Source organism: Vulpes vulpes, chromosome 1 (assembly GCF_048418805.1).
Source record: "Vulpes vulpes isolate BD-2025 chromosome 1, VulVul3, whole genome shotgun sequence".
NCBI lineage: Eukaryota > Metazoa > Chordata > Mammalia > Carnivora > Canidae > Vulpes > Vulpes vulpes.
In genome coordinates this window covers 131,715,385-131,731,642 of record NC_132780.1, presented here as the reverse complement: position 1 = coordinate 131,731,642, position 16,258 = coordinate 131,715,385, and the positions used below count along the sequence as shown (strand labels likewise).

The 16,258-nt window shown below is 50.9% G+C and overlaps 2 protein-coding genes and 1 long non-coding RNA gene across 29 annotated transcripts in view; 1 reads left to right on the top strand and 2 right to left on the bottom strand.

Annotated features, from left to right (window-relative positions):
* Nucleotides 1-4,765: 4,765 nt before the first annotated feature.
* On the bottom strand, nucleotides 4,766-6,762 carry ZBTB9 (zinc finger and BTB domain containing 9). Its single transcript, XM_025990744.2, is given in 3 exon segments — nucleotides 4,766-4,926; nucleotides 4,928-6,361; nucleotides 6,534-6,762. Coding segments are annotated over 2 exon segments (1,386 nt in total). The 5' UTR covers nucleotides 6,281-6,361; nucleotides 6,534-6,762; the 3' UTR covers nucleotides 4,766-4,893.
* Nucleotides 6,763-6,876: 114 nt separating this feature from the next.
* Nucleotides 6,877-16,135, top strand: LOC140594711 (uncharacterized). Its single transcript, XR_011995869.1, has 2 exons — nucleotides 6,877-7,085; nucleotides 13,692-16,135. It is a non-coding gene; the product is annotated as an uncharacterized lncRNA (long non-coding RNA).
* SYNGAP1 (synaptic Ras GTPase activating protein 1) overlaps nucleotides 7,579-16,258 on the bottom strand; it is a 31,829-nt gene continuing 23,149 nt past the window's right edge. For 7 of the 27 annotated variants that reach the window (XM_072729960.1, XM_072729871.1, XM_072729987.1 and 4 more), the window contains 3 exons: nucleotides 14,484-14,695; nucleotides 13,326-13,416; nucleotides 7,579-9,509 (listed from right to left, as the gene is read on the bottom strand). In XM_072729960.1, the coding sequence (XP_072586061.1) occupies nucleotides 9,363-9,509; nucleotides 13,326-13,416; nucleotides 14,484-14,695 (450 nt within the window). In that variant the 3' untranslated portion in view covers nucleotides 7,579-9,362. Of the gene's footprint in view, nucleotides 9,510-12,439; nucleotides 12,518-13,325; nucleotides 13,430-14,483; nucleotides 14,696-16,258 lie in introns of all 27 variants that reach the window. The other 20 variants (XM_072729909.1, XM_072729925.1, XM_072729980.1 and 17 more) reach the window with 7 other exon arrangements.

Sequence of the window (16,258 nt, the reverse complement as noted above, 5' to 3'; positions counted from 1 at the left end):
AAGGAAAGGAGGAAATCTAAGTGAATCTGGGGGTCGGGAAAATTGGAGATATAAAATTAAGGGTCATCAGTATTTACATGGTTTAACTCAGAAAAGTGGATAAAAATCACCCAGGAGTATATAAAGTTAGAAGAGGGTGGAAAGACCCCTGAAGAACTCTAGTATTTATGAGAAAGGTAATAATGACATTGAGTATGCCTCATTTCCCCCTTAGCTGAAAATATTTCCCCTTATATATTTGACCCCTCCCTGAGATCACTGATCCCAACAAAGGTTCCCCATTAGTGGGGAACTAATGGTCTCCCTCATAATAACAGCTAACATTTATCAAGTTTACTGAGGGCAAGGTACTGTCCTCCGCATTTTACATGTATTAATTCTTACAAACCTGTGAGCACGAGTAGGGACAAATGAGGAACTCCAGAGTGAAAATGATGAACAGATGGGGTAATTAAACGAGCAAGGGGGAAGGGGATTAGCCTTGGTCAGTAGGAGGGACATCTCTTCATTATAAGAAGGAGAGGATAGAGATAGAGAGGTACACTCTAAAATTTATATATATAAATTTTTTTTGTTTGCTTTTTTAACTGGCTGCTTAGAGTTTATTTTCCATTTGGTGCAAGGCATATAGTTACAGGGTGTCAGGAAGGTTTGCATGTGATTTGGATAGTAAAGAGTGGGGTTCTCTCAACTTCCTTTTTGGTGTTTTGCTGTTATAAAAGAATCCAACTGCTTCTGTTTGCTACAGTTGGCCTAGTCTATGGGGGAGGGGAGAGGCTCTGATGAGCCTAGTGCCTCCTGAAACCTTGTGGCTGGTGATAACCACTCAAGACTGGAGCCTGGGGACGCCTGGGTGGCTCAGTGGTTGAGCGTCTGCCTTTGGCTCAGGTCATGATCCCGGAGTCCTGGGATTGAGTCCACATGGGCTCCCTGCGGGGAGCCTGCTTCTCCCTCTGCCTGTGTCTCTGCCCTTCTCTCTGTCTCTTATGAATAAATAATAAAATCTTAAAAACACACACACAAACACCGGGGCCTTGTATTGCCTTTGCCAGCTAGCTTTGCCTGGCTAGCCACCAGGCTGCTTCCAGAGTCAAGTCACAGGTGATTGTGCTGCTGGAGGCCTGGGGAGATTCCAAGCATTCTGGCAACTCTAATACTGTAAACAGGACTGAGAGAACAGACTTCCCAAAAAAGAAGTTTGCCCACCAGTGACTCAGGTCACAGTCAGTTCTCGGGAGACCAGGGTGGTGAGAGATGGCTTCCCCGAGATACTTTGCACTTCTGCAGAAGCTATTACTGGAAGTGGAACCCAGGTGGTATAATAGTCATGGGTGGCCATGAATGAGCCACTGGAGGGGATAGCTCCTGGGCTGATGGAAACCTCCGCATGACCCTTCCCAGGCCTGGGTGCACGATCCTGGGTGGCAGGAACTGGGGCCTTTGGCCACAGGGCCCATTTGCAGAGGAGCCTGCAGAAGGCTACTCCATGACTCAAGTAGGGCACTGGTCAAAATCCAGATCTTTCGGGGCACATGGGTTGCTCAGTTGGTTGAGTATCTGCCTTCGGCTCAGGTCCTGATCTCAGGGTCCTGGGATTGGGCCAGCACCAGGCTCTCTGCTCCACAGGGAATCTGCTTCTCCCTCACACTCTCCCTCTATACTCTCCATTTCTCTGTCTCAAATAATAAAATCTTTAAAAAATCAATCAATCCAGATCTTTCATTAAGGAAATTTGTTTTCTGTATAATTCCTAATAACTTCAAAACAAAAACAAAACTCTAACATGGTATTTTAATTGACTTACAGCAGTAATAAAAAAGTATTACAGAGACTAAGGAGAGGAAAGAAGCAATTGTGCCTTAAGTTCAGAGGGCGAGTATATCTGAGGCTTTAAGGATCCCAAGATGGGCAACATGTGGAGATTGGAGTGCACCTCTGTTCCTGTGGGCTGGCTGGCTAGCATTATTCCCCATTCCCCTCTTCTATCCCAGGACTTCAATTTCCCCTTGAGGATTACATGCCCACTTTGTTGCCTTGATAGATGGAACATATGATTCAGGGTCCTCTGGCCAGAGGCGAGACCTGAAGCAGAGGAAGAGAACTCCAAGCAGACTCTGTACTGAGCCTGATGTGGGGCTCGATCTCACGAACCTGAAGTCATGACCTGAGTCAAAACCAAGAGTCAGACACTCAACTGACTGAGCCACTCAAATGACTTGAGATGAGTAACAAAAGAAATAAGAATGACTGTCATCCCAAAACATATAACCTGAAAAGATTCCCCAGGAGCAATCCTTCTCCCTGGACCCCTCAAGCTTATCCTTCCAAAGGCTGGTCCTTCAGCCCTGCCTTCCAATTCAGGAGCCATTCCACATACTTCCATAGATTGTTTTGGTAAGGTCAAGGCCAGCTTTTCTTGCTTGCAACCAAAGGATCTTGCTCAATGGATAGACAGGCACACCATTTCATTGTGCTTCACTTTATTGCACTTTGCAGATATTGCAGGGGGTTTTTGTTTTTATTTTTACAAACTAAAGGTTTGCAGCAAGTCTACTGGCACCATTTTTCCAACACTATTTGCTTGCTTTGTGTCTCTGTGTCACATTTTGGTAAATCTTGCAATACTTAAAACTTTTTCATTATTAATATATTAGTTATGTGGTCTGTGATTACTACTTGTTAAAAGCTCAGATGATTGTTAGTATTTTTAGCAACGAAGTATTTTTTAAGGTATGCACACTTTTTTTTAAAAGTAGGCTTCATGCCATGTGGAGGCCAATGTAGGGCTTTAATTCATACTCTGAGATGAAGACCTGAGCTTAGATCAAGAGTCAGACGCTTAACCACATCAGCCACCCAAGTGCCTGTGGTATATACTTTATTTTTTTTAAAGAAATACTACTACTACCGCACATTTAGTAGGTTACTGTAAAAGCCTAACTTTTATATGCATTGAGAACCTAAAAAATGCATTTGGTTTGCTCTGTTGCAGTGGTCTGGAACTGAACCTGTAATATCTGAGGTATGTCTGTAGCCACCTACTGAATGTGTCAAAAGAATGACAGGTAGGTGGCATTTGGTAGCCCTCTCCCTGACTCCCTTCCCAATATGTTCACAGTCCTTAACCATGAGGATGATACCATGGCATGGCTCTTTACAGAAGCTAGAATTCACCTCCTCAGCCATAAAGTCACATTTTTCATCCTGTTCTGGGTCCCATACCAACTTTTAAGGAAAATGCTTTGGGGAAAGCTATCAATCTTGGCCCTAGTTATAACTTCAAGTTCACTCATGTTCAGCCACCCATATTATTATCTCTGGTATAAAGAGATCTTTGTGAAACCTCTGCTGATGTATGAGATCTTCTCTTGACTTCACTTATGCCATTACATTAGTCTGTACTGCCCACTAATATGGACTTATCATACCACAGTGTTATTATTTGTCTAGCTTTGAAAGTAGCTGTGAACTTTTTGAGGTCAGAGTAAAAGGGTCTAGCATACTGCATTGCACTAAATGTTTGTAGAACAAACCAAACAACAACCAAACATTATATGTAATACATGAAGTCAGGGAAGATTATAGGTAAAAATCATATGAACCAATCCCTTTAAAAATAAGAAGACAGAGAACCAATTAGGAGATGCATACTACCCCCAAAAAGACAAAAACAAACAGTTCACACTCTGAAAGATAAGGTAACTTACCTGAGATCATTCAGTGGCAAGTCAGGGCCTAGAATCTGGCCCACTGAAGTCCAGGACAGTGTTCTCTGCACCAGTGTGAAACCATCCCATTTTCCCCTCATCAATATAACCCTGCTGCATAAGTAACATATCCAAGTCTTTGCAACTCTGCTTTCATGCTGTCTCTCCCACGTAAATTACCCAATCCAATCCACTGTCAGTTTAAATTTCAGGGCAAAGTTTATTTGAAGAAATTAAGTAACCTGTGACAGTCTCCCCATTCCAATATCTACTCTTCTATCTCTCTCAACCAAGGGCCTATCATGTGTAAGTGGGATGGATAAAGGGTATGGTCCCACTGTGCAGTTACTCTTCAGCCTTTCCTGTATGTGCTGTCTCAGTCTCTGACAACAGCCACTTGTTCAAAACAGTGGTGCTACCCTGAGAGCATTTTAGGTCAGTGGCCATCTCCTGAGTTCATTGGTCATATTCTAATCACCGTGATCAATATATGGGTGATCAGTGGTGGACAAAGGTAAACAAGAGGCACAGGCTATTAAGGGGATATCCTCTATTAGAAAGAGAGTTCTAATGACACATGGAACGCTCAATTTGTTAAAGTGCTCAACTACAATGTTAAAAAAAGAAGCGTTGGGAAGGTGCAGAATGAGTTATGATCTGAGAGGCTTCTGGAAAGATCGAACAAAAGAAAATACATGAAAAGAACTCTGCCTAAATCATTTCAGCAATGACAAGGGAGAGGAGAACATAGACCTTAATTGGTTTCTGAATTACTGGACCCTAGAATCACACATCCCTAGAATAGAGACCAGCTCCTTCAACACCTCATGGAGACCAAGTGAAATGTTTATCATTACATCTTTTGTTCTAACTTTTCTCTCACCAAACTTCTAATCCGAAATCTGGTTTCCTGCACGAAAGGTCTGTTATGGGGCAAGTGATCAATTTACATATGCCCTGTAAACCACCCTCCTATGGGGTGGTTAGCAAAAAACTTGGTTAAGAAATCTGAGATCCCAGAATCTGCCAGGTCGACATCCACACTTAAGAACCAGATGTCTGGAATATATCTATTTTCTTGGCATGATTACAAGATCCAGGAGCAGGGTGTGATGGTGGTGAGGAAAAAGTATCCATCAGCAGCAGTGGCTCTCTTATCCTAGAAGTTCGTGTATGCCCTTGGCAGTCAGTTGTAAGTCCAGTGAGCAGGGGCCCAGCCCTTGGCCTTTGCATAGGTCCCGATGGCGAAGGAAACAGGCATGTACCCGAAACCGACGGCCACAATGGGGGCAGGCATGCAGGGCTCCAGCATGAGTCTTCATATGCTCTGTCAGATGGTGCTTCAGCTTGAAGCGCTTATTGCAGATGCCACAGCCAAAGGGCCGAAGGCTGAAGGTCAGCATGATATGCCTGTCACGCTTTGGCTTCACTGCAAACCGCTTTCCACACAAGCAACCAAAGCGTTTTCCATCTTCAGGGGGTATACCTCCTAACTTCACAGGCCCATGCACAGCCTGTCCTCCCCCTCCAGGCCACCCACCCCCTGACAAGATTTCATTCCCATGAAGATCAACTGGTTTCCAGGATGGACCTCCTCCTCCTCCATATGTTGCCCCTGCTCCTAAGGGTAATAAGAACCCTAGTTCTCCATTCCCTTTGGTGTCCCCTCCAGAAAACACTTTGGTCTCCTCCTTTGCTCCTCCAGACTGAGTTCCACCCCCTGATATCTCTTCTTCAGGCTCAGAGGGTTCCTGCTTAATATAGAAGACTTTGGGGGGTGGTGCAGTATGAAGGGCAGGAGGCTCAAGTGGGGCACTCTCGCAAGGAACCCTACAAGATGTAGTGGATACAGGCAGTGGGTGGGATCCATGAGGGCAGGGAAACCCTCCTGATACCCTCTGAGGCTGAGGTGTCTGAGAAGGGGCTGCTGACCCCTGGTCCTCCTCCTCTTCTTCCTCAACTTTAATCTGTAACACATCTCCCAGTTCACTCCCCTCCCCTAAAACAGAGTTCTCCCTAGAGGTGAAGGAAGACTGCACCGGGGCCTGGAAAGAGGAAGAGCGAATGCACCAGCCTCCTGGAGAGGATGTGGTGGAAAGAAGAGTGTGGTAAGAGGTCGCCCCACAGGTTGAAATTCCACCTGAGATTTCTAGTTCTCTAAGAATCTCTGAGCACTGATCTACTACTTGCCACATCTGGAGGCCACTGGCCACAAGGAGGTGGGCAGGGAGAGCATCCAGAGGCAGACGGAGGCGTCCTGAATAAATGAGCTGGAGCAGCCCCTCGAAGGCATCGGCTTCAATGACGCTGGGTAGAGTGAGACGTGGCGCATCCCCCAGCAGAAGTCTGTCGTGGAAGTAGGGAGAGGCAGCAGCCAACACTGCCTTGTGAGCTCTAAGTTCCCGGCCCTGCACCAACAGGGACACATCACAGAACTTTCCCTCTAGCCTGTGGCGGTTCAGGGCTTCCAGCAGCACCGAGCTATGCTGTGGGAACTCGATCTGGATTGTCCGTGGGGCTGGGTTGCGGGTCGGGGAGCGGGGTACGGGGGGCAAAGGCGTCGAGAGATCCATATGGCCTCCTCAGAGAGAGAAATCCCAGAGGGCGGAACACAGGAGATGAGGGGCTGGGGGCGCAGCCCCGCGGGACGAAGGCTGTGGAGGAAAGGCACGGGGGTCACAGAAGCTCTGGGTAAGGGCAACAGCACCCGCCTCCCCAACCCGGCCAAGTGGAAACGTTCCAGTGAGTGGTGGTTTCCGCAGATCAGGCCCGCACACTCCCCCGCCAAGAAAAGAAAAAAACTAAGCACCACAACGAAAGACCAACCGGGGTTTCGTTTCCAGGGCCTGCGGAGGGAGACGAGGAGATCCTTCCAGCCCCGGCCTGACCTCGCCGGCCCCGGACGGCTCCTGCTCACGGCGCCCAGAGGGCCGGCTCCCGGGGAGCCGCACCAGCCAGGAGGCCCTTCCCGCCGCCACGCCCCCGCGGGTACACCGGCGGCACCCGGCCGGGGCGCCCAGGAAACCACCGCTCAGTCCCGGGCCGGAAGCCACCGCCTTCCCGCCGGACGCCAACGCCAGGTGCGGGGGGCGGTGCCAGAGCCCCAGCCAATCGGAGGGCGGAGGGCGGAGGGCTACGAGCCTCGCGTTGACTGGCTGCGCGGGCGAGAAGGCGGTGCCGGCGGGAGGTGTCTGACGCCCGGAGGAATCTGAGCTGGGCCTCGGGAGATCGTAGCCTGGAAGGAGGGGGCGACCCTTAAGCCCTGCGGATGATTAAATGTAGCGCCCGCTCCCTTCTAAGTGCTGAGAAGGCGAGATTAACTATTATGTGGGCCAGGCATTGTCCACAACACCTTGTACCCTCCCCCAGCCCTACAAGGTAGGTGTTGCTCTGCTCAGTTTCCTCGGAGGAAAGTGAGGCTGGCAAGTGAGGGGCCTGGGATTGCAATTCAGATTTGTTCAGGGACCAAGTTCTTTCCTCCATTCCGTACGGGAGCATTTTAACCAGCCATTAAATCAACCTTATTTCTAGGTAATTACTAAATATAGTTGTGTGTGTAGATATATATACTTGGAATTCCGTGTCAGATAGTGTCCCTGCTCCCTGGCCTCTCTACTCATTAGGGTTAAGTGGGGCAGTGGAGAGGGGAGAGCTGGATTGGGTAAGCTTAGCCAGGTCACAACCCCTGCTCAGAAACAGAATACATCTTATGGCTGGGTGGGAGAATGCTATTCTGGAGGAGACTGTGGCATCATGCAGGGATATGGTTTCTCCCAGGCTGCCAGCTTCCTCTCAAAAAGCAGATCCTATCACCCTACTGAATAGGGTGATATGTCTGAATGTCCCAGCTTAGGAAAGTCAGCACAGCGAAAAAAGAACAATCTCCGTTTATTAAACATGATTTTTCTGTTTCACCACACACTCCAGAAAAAAAGGAAATGGGGCTGGGAGTGGAGAAAAAGGGATAGTGGTGGAGGACAGAAAAGGCTGGGAGTGGGGTGGGACAAGGTGGGGAGGGAGAACGAGAAAACAAAATAAAACAAGTAGGAAGAGCATCTTCCTACCTTTAGGGTGGCGGAGGGGGAGGGAAGCCTGGGGGAGGGAGGGGGCCAGGAAGCTCTATACAGAGGGGTTGCCCCCAGCCCACACACACACACCCCCAATATGTACAGTACAAACCCCAGATAATTACAACAGCCAAAGAGAGGAGGAAAGGAGGTCCAGGGGGAGGGTCTGGGGTTGGGAAAGTAGGGAAAGGGCACAGGGATAAAATTTCACATATTTACAACTTTTATATAAGTATAAATTTGGCCCCGGCTGGGTGTATGTGTGTAGGGGGATGGGTCTGAAGGGGAACTGTCCATACAAAAGAAAGAAGGGTGAAGTCTGGAAAGAGTCTCAATACCAAACGCAAGAAAGGATGAGGGGGCAGGGCTGGGTAGGGGATAGCAGTCAGGGAAGAGGGGGTGCCAAGGAGGGGCTTCTCCCCTCCCATGACCTACCCACCCTAAACCCCATCCATCCTACCTCCCCTATCCCGCCAGAGAGCTATGTACAGAGAAACACCGAAAAATTGTGGAGCTGGCGGGAGGGAGGGAGGTGGAGGGAGATTGGGGAGGGGGGAGGATGAGAGGGAAGCCCAGCCCTGTCCTACCTCCCCCGGGGGGACAGAGTCATGGAAGGGGGCCCCCAACACCCCTCCTCCAACACAGGTCCCCCCACCCTGGGGGAGAGAGACATGGCTTTTCCTAGAGTAAGTTCCCCCCTCCCCCTGGGAGTAGAGACCAAGAAGAGAGAGGGGAGGGGCAAGGAGGGCTGTGTGTGTCAGGGTAGGGCAGATCACCTAGTCTGTCCTCCCTAACATACACACCCTCCTAGACCCTAACCCCTCACCCTAACCTCAATTCCACCCCACCCAACACACTGGGGGAGGGGGGGGCATAAGCCCCCTCACCCCGCTCTGGGACCAGCCAAGAGCAGATCAGGTGTGGGAGGAAGGGGAGACAACTCCCATTCCCCCCTTGCCGCCCCCTCCCTGCCCCGGTGGCCCCTCCACCCCATCTGGGTTCTGGGTGGGGAGGGAGTAAATTTAAGAGTAGTAGGAAGAGAAGGAGTTTGTGCGTGCTGAGCCCCCCCAGACGCTCCTGAGAAATCAAGGGGTAATAGGGCCCCCTCACCCGGGGTCCCCTCCCCATTACAAGGGGGACAGGGGAGGCCAAAATGGGGCGGTGGAGGGGAGTTAGATTGTCAACTCTGGTTACTGCTAAAAAATCACCCTGAAGTTGAAAGTTTGGAGGTGCCACACCCCCAGGGTGGGGGTGAGGGTCTGTCCCCCAGTGCTCAGGGGAACGATGAGGCAGAGGATGGGGATAGCACCCCGGACTGAAGGGGTCTGTGTGGGGTAGGTGGTGTCCTGGGGCAAGGGTCCCTGGGGGTCACAGGGGGCAGCACTCCAACAGGAAGGAAAAGGGGCAGCTAAGGGTCCCCACTCTTCCCCGCTGGAAATGGTGCAGTGGGGGTGGGGGATTGGTGCCCCAAGGAGGCATTCAGGGAGGCAATCCCGCTGTCCCTTGGCAACATCCAGTCCTGGTGGTGGGTGCTGTTCCAGGGCAGGGTGCATGGGGAGGGAGGAGGAGGTCTGTGATGCTGGGTGGGCTAGTGGTCTGCGGTGTTTCGGAACTCGCCGTTCTCAGTGATCTGCAGCCGGGGTGGGGGGGGCGGTGCTGGGGGGGCCAGGCCGTTCCAAGGTGGGGCCAGCGTCACACGCGGGTTTGTTGGACCCAAGGGGGGAAGCTGCCTCTCCTGCAAGACACCAAAGAGGAGAGCGCGGACTTATTGAGACGCTTCGCGGGAGCCTGGGTGCCAGCTCCCCGAGCTATGCCCCCCCAGTAGCCAACCCACTCCATAAACTATGTCCCCCTCCCTGCCCCCAGGACAACCCCTCACCCCATCCTCCTATTTTGTTTCTCACCTGCGGAGGAAGTTACATCTTCTGGGATCAGGGAGAAGAGAATCTCACCCCCGACTCCTAACAGGCCTTCAACCCAGGGAGTCATACCAGGAAACCAGTTCAAATGAAACAAGTTCCTACCTCACCCCAACCTAACCCCTTGGATCTTCCCCTACCCAGCCTCCCTCCTCTTCTTAGATGGAACCCCCTCCCAGCCCACCCCCAATCCGAGGTAGGAACTTTGTGTTGAGGGAACAAGGGGAGGCAGTACAGCAAAACCTCATTAATCCAAACCCCTGCGGATTTGGACTTTTTTCATAATCTGAACAAAAACTGGGCTTGAGTTTTCCTTTAGCTCTGAAGAAAGGGTGTGCTAAGCAAATTAACAGTAGAAACGTATCTGTAGGAGGGTACCAGCTAACAGGCTTTTGAATCTATCTATTCATTAACGCATGCTCCCTGAGGACCTCGAGTGGAAAAGCCTCGTTCATCGAGTCCCACTTACTGTATGTATTTTGAAGACATACATTTCATTAAATAGACACTGCCATTCAGTTTTGTCATTTGCTCAGAGCAGTCATCTTCTCCAATATACCAGTCCAAGTTAGAGAGGTTTAACTGTACTGGGGTGGTGGGAGGGAGGGGGGAAGGCAAGAGATTGGAGAAAGTGATGGGGGATGGTAAAAAATGTGGGAGGGCTGCCTCTCTCTGGGCAGAAATGACTAGGAGTATCTGCAGAGGCACAGCGTGCCCCCATCCCTGTGTCCCCTGGAAGCAAAACTGCTTCATTCCTTTCCACCTCCATGTTCCTTTCAATCCCTCTCCCTGGGATCCCAGTTAGAGGGAGAGGGGTAGCAGACCCTACTCCCACCCCTGGACCAGTTCCTGCCTCCTGCCTCCTGCCCTCACATCTGGCTTCTGTTCCTATGCTGGGAGAGGAACCACACTGTGGTACTCCTGTATGACACTTCTGGTCACTCACTTGCCTTTTTAAGATACAGGCACAAAATTAACTTTTAAGCGAATGGTTACATTGCAGAGGGACCAATGCTTAAAAGTGATTTAGAAAGTGTCCAGAGGGATCCCTGGGTGGCGCAGCGGTTTGGCGCCTGCCTTTGGCCCAGGGCGCGATCCTGGAGACCCGGGATCGAATCCCACATCGGGCTCCCGGTGCATGGAGCCTGCTTCTCCCTCTGCCTGTGTCTCTGCCTCTCTCTCTCTCTCTGTGACTATCATAAGTAAATAAAAATTTAAAAAATATATATATAAAAAAAAAAAAAAAAAAAGTGTCCAGATTATTTCCCGGGCCATGGGGCATTTAGGCCCATTACGTGTAACCATATCTCTGTAGGATACAAAAATATTCTAAGTAGAGGCCTCGAGATCAGCTCTCCCTTCCAAATCAAAGAGCCCACCTCTCAGGTCACTGAAACCCCAGCCTTAAGTAAAGCTGCCCTCTTAGCTTGCTGAGCATCTCACACACTTTCCCCAAGTCAGTGAGAGAGGAAATTATGTATGGTAGGGGATCCTGAGTATGGCAGGACAGCAGGGGAAGGAAACCTCAGATTCCCTTCTCTCTGCTTGTCTGCTGGCAACAGAACATAGGCATGCCCCCTACTCCCCCATGGACCCAAATTTAGAACGTAGATAAATTAGGGTGCCATTATTCATTTTACAAAAGAATTCACTGCAGGAGTCCTTTAAATGGTGAGGTCCCCTGGTGCCTTTTAGCATCTGTTTACAGATCACTAACTACTTTGACAAAGAGGCTGGGCAGGCAGAGTGTTAAAATTACAGTGTGAGGAGCCACTGCCCACTGCAGATCAATCCCACAGAAAGAAAGCCCCTCAGAAATGATGTCAGTGGCTGACAGGTTCCCATTTACTGGTTTGTAGGTAGGACTGCATCCTGCAAGGCCACTGGGTGGCGGGAGAGGAGGAGTGAGCTCCGCTGAGAAGAATAGAGAATTTATTTAACATGCTGTTCCTGGCATCTCTGCCTCGGAATCCACATGGCTACTGAGCCCATGATCTTATCTAGGAAGACGGCTCACCCCACTTCCAACTCCCACGCCACATGGGCTGGTCTGCGTCCTGACATCTGCCGAGGCTCCTTTTTTTGTTCCTTGTTCCACTCACCCTGCCTAGTGTCCTGCCATCAGGAAAAGCATTCTTTCCAGCCTCCCTCCCCCAAAGTCTTCCTGAGTTAGCTCCCCATTCCTAGTTCCTACCCAGTGGGGCCCAATAAGAGCTAAAGATGCCTTCGATCTCACTGATATAAGGGAGGAGGAAGAGAGAGAAACAGGTGAGGAGTGGGAGGAGGGGTGGAGAACTGAGATTAGGGAAAGAAGAGGAAACTCCCACTTACCTGCTGCAGTCAGCATAGCCCCTTTAGCCAGGGTCCCCCAACCCGTCATCACTGCCACCCCTTAACAAGCCCCACTCCCAACGTCCCAAACTCCCAAGGACGCTCTGGTGAAATGGGGGGTGACAGACATACACTGGAGAGGCACAGGCAGAGGATTGAGAGGAGGCTGGGCGGTGGGTTTTGTCAAAGAGAGATGTGGGGATGTGCTGGGCGTGTCCCAGGTAAAATGCTTGGTGTTGGCAAGGTGTCCCTGAACAGTTCCCGGAGCAGCAAGAAGTACTCTCTCTGGGCAGTGGCTTGGGAGATGGGTCTGTGCAGGAGGTGTCAGGAGGGTAGGGTATGTGGAGGGCAGCAGTGAGGGGTGGGGTGGGGAAAGGCTCCAGAGAGTCAGAGGGGAGTGGGCTTCACGACCAACCTGCAGTGGTCCGGAGTCACCTCCCCCTGTGTCCTCCGCCCGTGGTCAAAGGAACCAGGAGAATTACCTGATGAGGAGCTGCAGGGGGAGAGAGTGGGGTCATGGGGTCAGGAGCCTTGGCAGTAGTGGTGGGGAAGCCTGGCGGTCAGAGCAGAGGAAGGAGGAGCATGGGTGGGAAAGTAGAATTGGGGAGAGCAAGGGGCAAGGGTGCAGGATAGAAGTTCTAAAAGCTGGCTGAGGACAGAGGGCGCTGGAGAGCTGGACAGGTTTAAGGACTAGAGGCCTTCACTGGGGTTAAATACTGAGGGAAGGCAAGCTTACAGGGTGAGGGTCGGGGGGCTTTCAAGAGCTGAAGAGTCAGAGGAGGAAGCTATTCAGGAGCTATCCAGGAGACAGGAAAATTGAGGAGCCAAGAGGTGATGGGGGCCATTTATAACCTGGGAAGCTAGAACTCGTACTGCCCTGGGCTCTCTTCTAGCAAACTACAGCCTCTAGCCCTTCTAGCCCAAGAAGAGCTCAGAGGAGGCTGAATTCCCTGTGTGAACAGGAACAGGCACAGATGGGGCGGGGGTGCCAGGAACTGGGTGGGATCTGGGGGCAAAGAGACTGAGGTTCTGCTGGATGCTCCAAGACCCAGACAGGAGTGGGAAAGACAGAGTAGAAAGGCACAGGGGTGGGGCTAACACTGCTAGGAGTGACAAAGGCATAGACGATGGGATGAAGATGGGGTCACTGGGGGCGCTGCCAGGAGCAGCCAGTGGACAAATGGAGGACAGTGGGAGACAGATGGCGATGGGGCTGGGTGACTGGTGCAGTGAGTGCACAAAGGACAGTGGGATGGATGGGGATGGGACACGGAGAAGATAAATGACATTGTAATTTCCACCTGAGCGTCGAGCAGCCTCTTCTTGGGTTCAGGCAGCGGCTCAGGCATGGCGGGGTGGTCCCGGCGCAGCTCCTCCTCCACCAGCATCAGCCTGAAGGGACGGGCTTCAGTGGGGTTAGTGGCGGGCACGGGCTCGGAGCCTGCCAGTGGAACTCCTGATCCTGGGGGAGCCCCTGCAGCTCTCTGGAAAAGCCTCAGGCGTCCTTCTCCTCTGCCCTCAGAATCCTTCCATTGTTAAGACCCAAAGACTCCTCATACTAACCTTCCTCTCAGGGACCCTCACATCTCCCTGCTAAGGACAGCTTTCTGAGATTCAAAGACCTCTATCACCCAGATGCCCCCTTGGCCCTCCACCCTCCCATGCAGGACAGTGCCCTTCCACAGCCCCTCTGTGGCTGAAGGCCTCACTTCTACATCTCCATCTCACTGAACCTAGGACACCACCAGTGCCACCCCTGGGATACCCCAAGCCCAAGAGGGGTCTCTACAATCATCATTCCCAGCACCTCCATGCCTTTGATGAAGATTCTCAAAGCGATTTCCCATCAAGGATGTCAATTACAACAGGGTTTCAAAGTAAGTTTCAAGTCAAGCCTTTTTCTTCTAATTAATCTTAATCCAAACTACATTCAGAGTGGATCAAAATGGGACTGGCTCTAGTTAGAGTCTGGCCTGGAGTCCCACCACTTCTCAGGATAAGCTGACCGCCTTGCTGAGATACCTTCTTTGGAAGCCAGGGCTTGGCAGAGCAGTTGAAAATATGCATATGCTAACAGAAGGGTCATTCAGTTTCTAAGAGAACATCTTTTCAGGGCTGGAGAGAGGGGCTACCCAGGATAGGAATGGCTAGGGGCTACTCTGGCTAGAGGTCTCTGCTTAGATTTGGGGAGAACATCACAGGCTGGATTGAGACTAACCAGTGGGGAGTCCAAGAACTTCAGAAGTTACTCTATCGGGAGAGAGATCAGGGTTCACTTATGCCCTGAGCGAGAAGTTTCTCCCCATTTGGTGATTGGTGGTGAGTGGCAATTTCTGGGAGCAGGTGGTGGGCTTTCCTCATGGTGTCCTGAGTTTGGGGCTGAAGGCTAGAGGGGGAACTTGCTGGCTCTCCTCAGCCTCAGGCTCTCCCTTGTGACCCCTCCCCAGGCCGCCCCTCACCTGCCAATGATGCTCTTGATCTGCGAATCCTTCTCCACCTGTTGCTGCCTTAGCCTCTTTTCGCTCTGCTCCAGTCGGGCCTGATACTGCATCAAGATTTTGCTGGTCTGCTCCTCCTGGGACAGCAGCCTCCGCTCATACTCTTCTAGCTTCCGGTTGGACATGTGTAGTCGCTCCTTCAGTGAATGGATCTCCTCCTCATACTCCTTCACCTGCCCGCCGGGCAAACGACCCCGCACTGTGAGGGGCGCCTCACCCTGACCCACCACCCCATCTCCATTCTTGCCTACCAAGCAGCCACTGCATGGTAAGGGACAGATAACCCAGCTGCCTTCTGCAGTCCTTTCCCTGCCTGCTGATTATACCAGACATGGTGGCTTTTGAGAAGACCCTTCTATGGAGCTACCTAAGGCTCCTTTAAAATGGACCAAGATCATATGCTCCCATGCCCTGAGCAGTATATACCTGCCCGCACATGTAAATCTGGACACACAAGGACCCACACACAAACCTATACAGACTCCCCTTCCACTCACCTTGAGTGATCCTACCTAGAAATGAAAGCTTAAGGTGACTCCTCAGTCCAACCAGAGCACATGGGGAGCGTGGGGAGACCCAGGAAGAAAAGACACTGGATAAGGAGAGGCTATGTGGGGTTCCAGGTCTGGGCTTTAAACAACTCCAGGCTGAGAATCTAAGACTGCCTCTGTTAATGATTCTGGAATTCCGGGGCTCGAAGGGCACAGAGGAGTCATTTTATCTGCCCTACTGGCTCTAGAGTCTAGAGCTGTGGTGCTATCCAATACAGTAGACACCAGCCATGTGTGGCTATTTAAAACGTAAATAAAACAAAATTTCCTTCCCCAGCTGCATCAACCACATGAGGCCGGTGACTGCCATACGGACCATGCAGATCATAGAACGTTTCTCATTACTGCAGAAAACTCTACTGGTTGGTACTGTTCTAGAGCCTTCCTCAACAAAAATATCTCATCCAAGTCATAGTACAGAAAAAATGACTTGAGAGTATTTTCTCATTCTCCAAAGATGACACATACAGAACCAACCCCACTCTGGAAGCAAAGGAGAGATGTCATTTATTACCAAAGGTGGCTACCTTGGGCATTAGGGCTTAATTCTCTCATGGGACTTGCTATACCAAGTCCATCTAGACAGTCCCAACATTTTCCTCTGCTCAAAAACCACAGCTCCCAAGAAACCTCTCTCTGCTCCCCCGAGTTGGAGTCATACAGTCTTTACGTTAACCTAATCCTACAGCCACCCTCTTCTTCAGAGTCCTTGGAGCAACAGCCTCTCCAAGGAGCACTGCTGAGTTATGTGTGTGTGCCCTGAGCTCTTGCTGTCTTTTGCTCTAGGCCACCACCAGCTGAGGATCTGGTCATTCCACACGTGGGCCAACATATACCACTTTCCAACACCAACCCTCTGTCACCTGTGCTGGTGGAACAATGCCTGGGTAAGCTGGACATGGTCTGTAGTACAACTGCAGCCCTCCAGCCCCCCACCCAATTTATCAGCTCACACTGCTGGCAGAGTAGCTGTCCCTTTCCTGAGTAGTCATAGGAATCAGGGCTTCTGTTCTCCCTGGGGAAGAACATGGAAATAAAATGGAAATAAGCTTTAACATAAAACGTTTCTCCGCAGTCTATGATGTGTATAAGGCACAAAATAAAGTTGGAAGTTGGCTTTCCGACAGACTGTGTGCCCAGTATCCCCTAATAGATTGGACACTTCTTAAGAAAGGGAATCAGGTC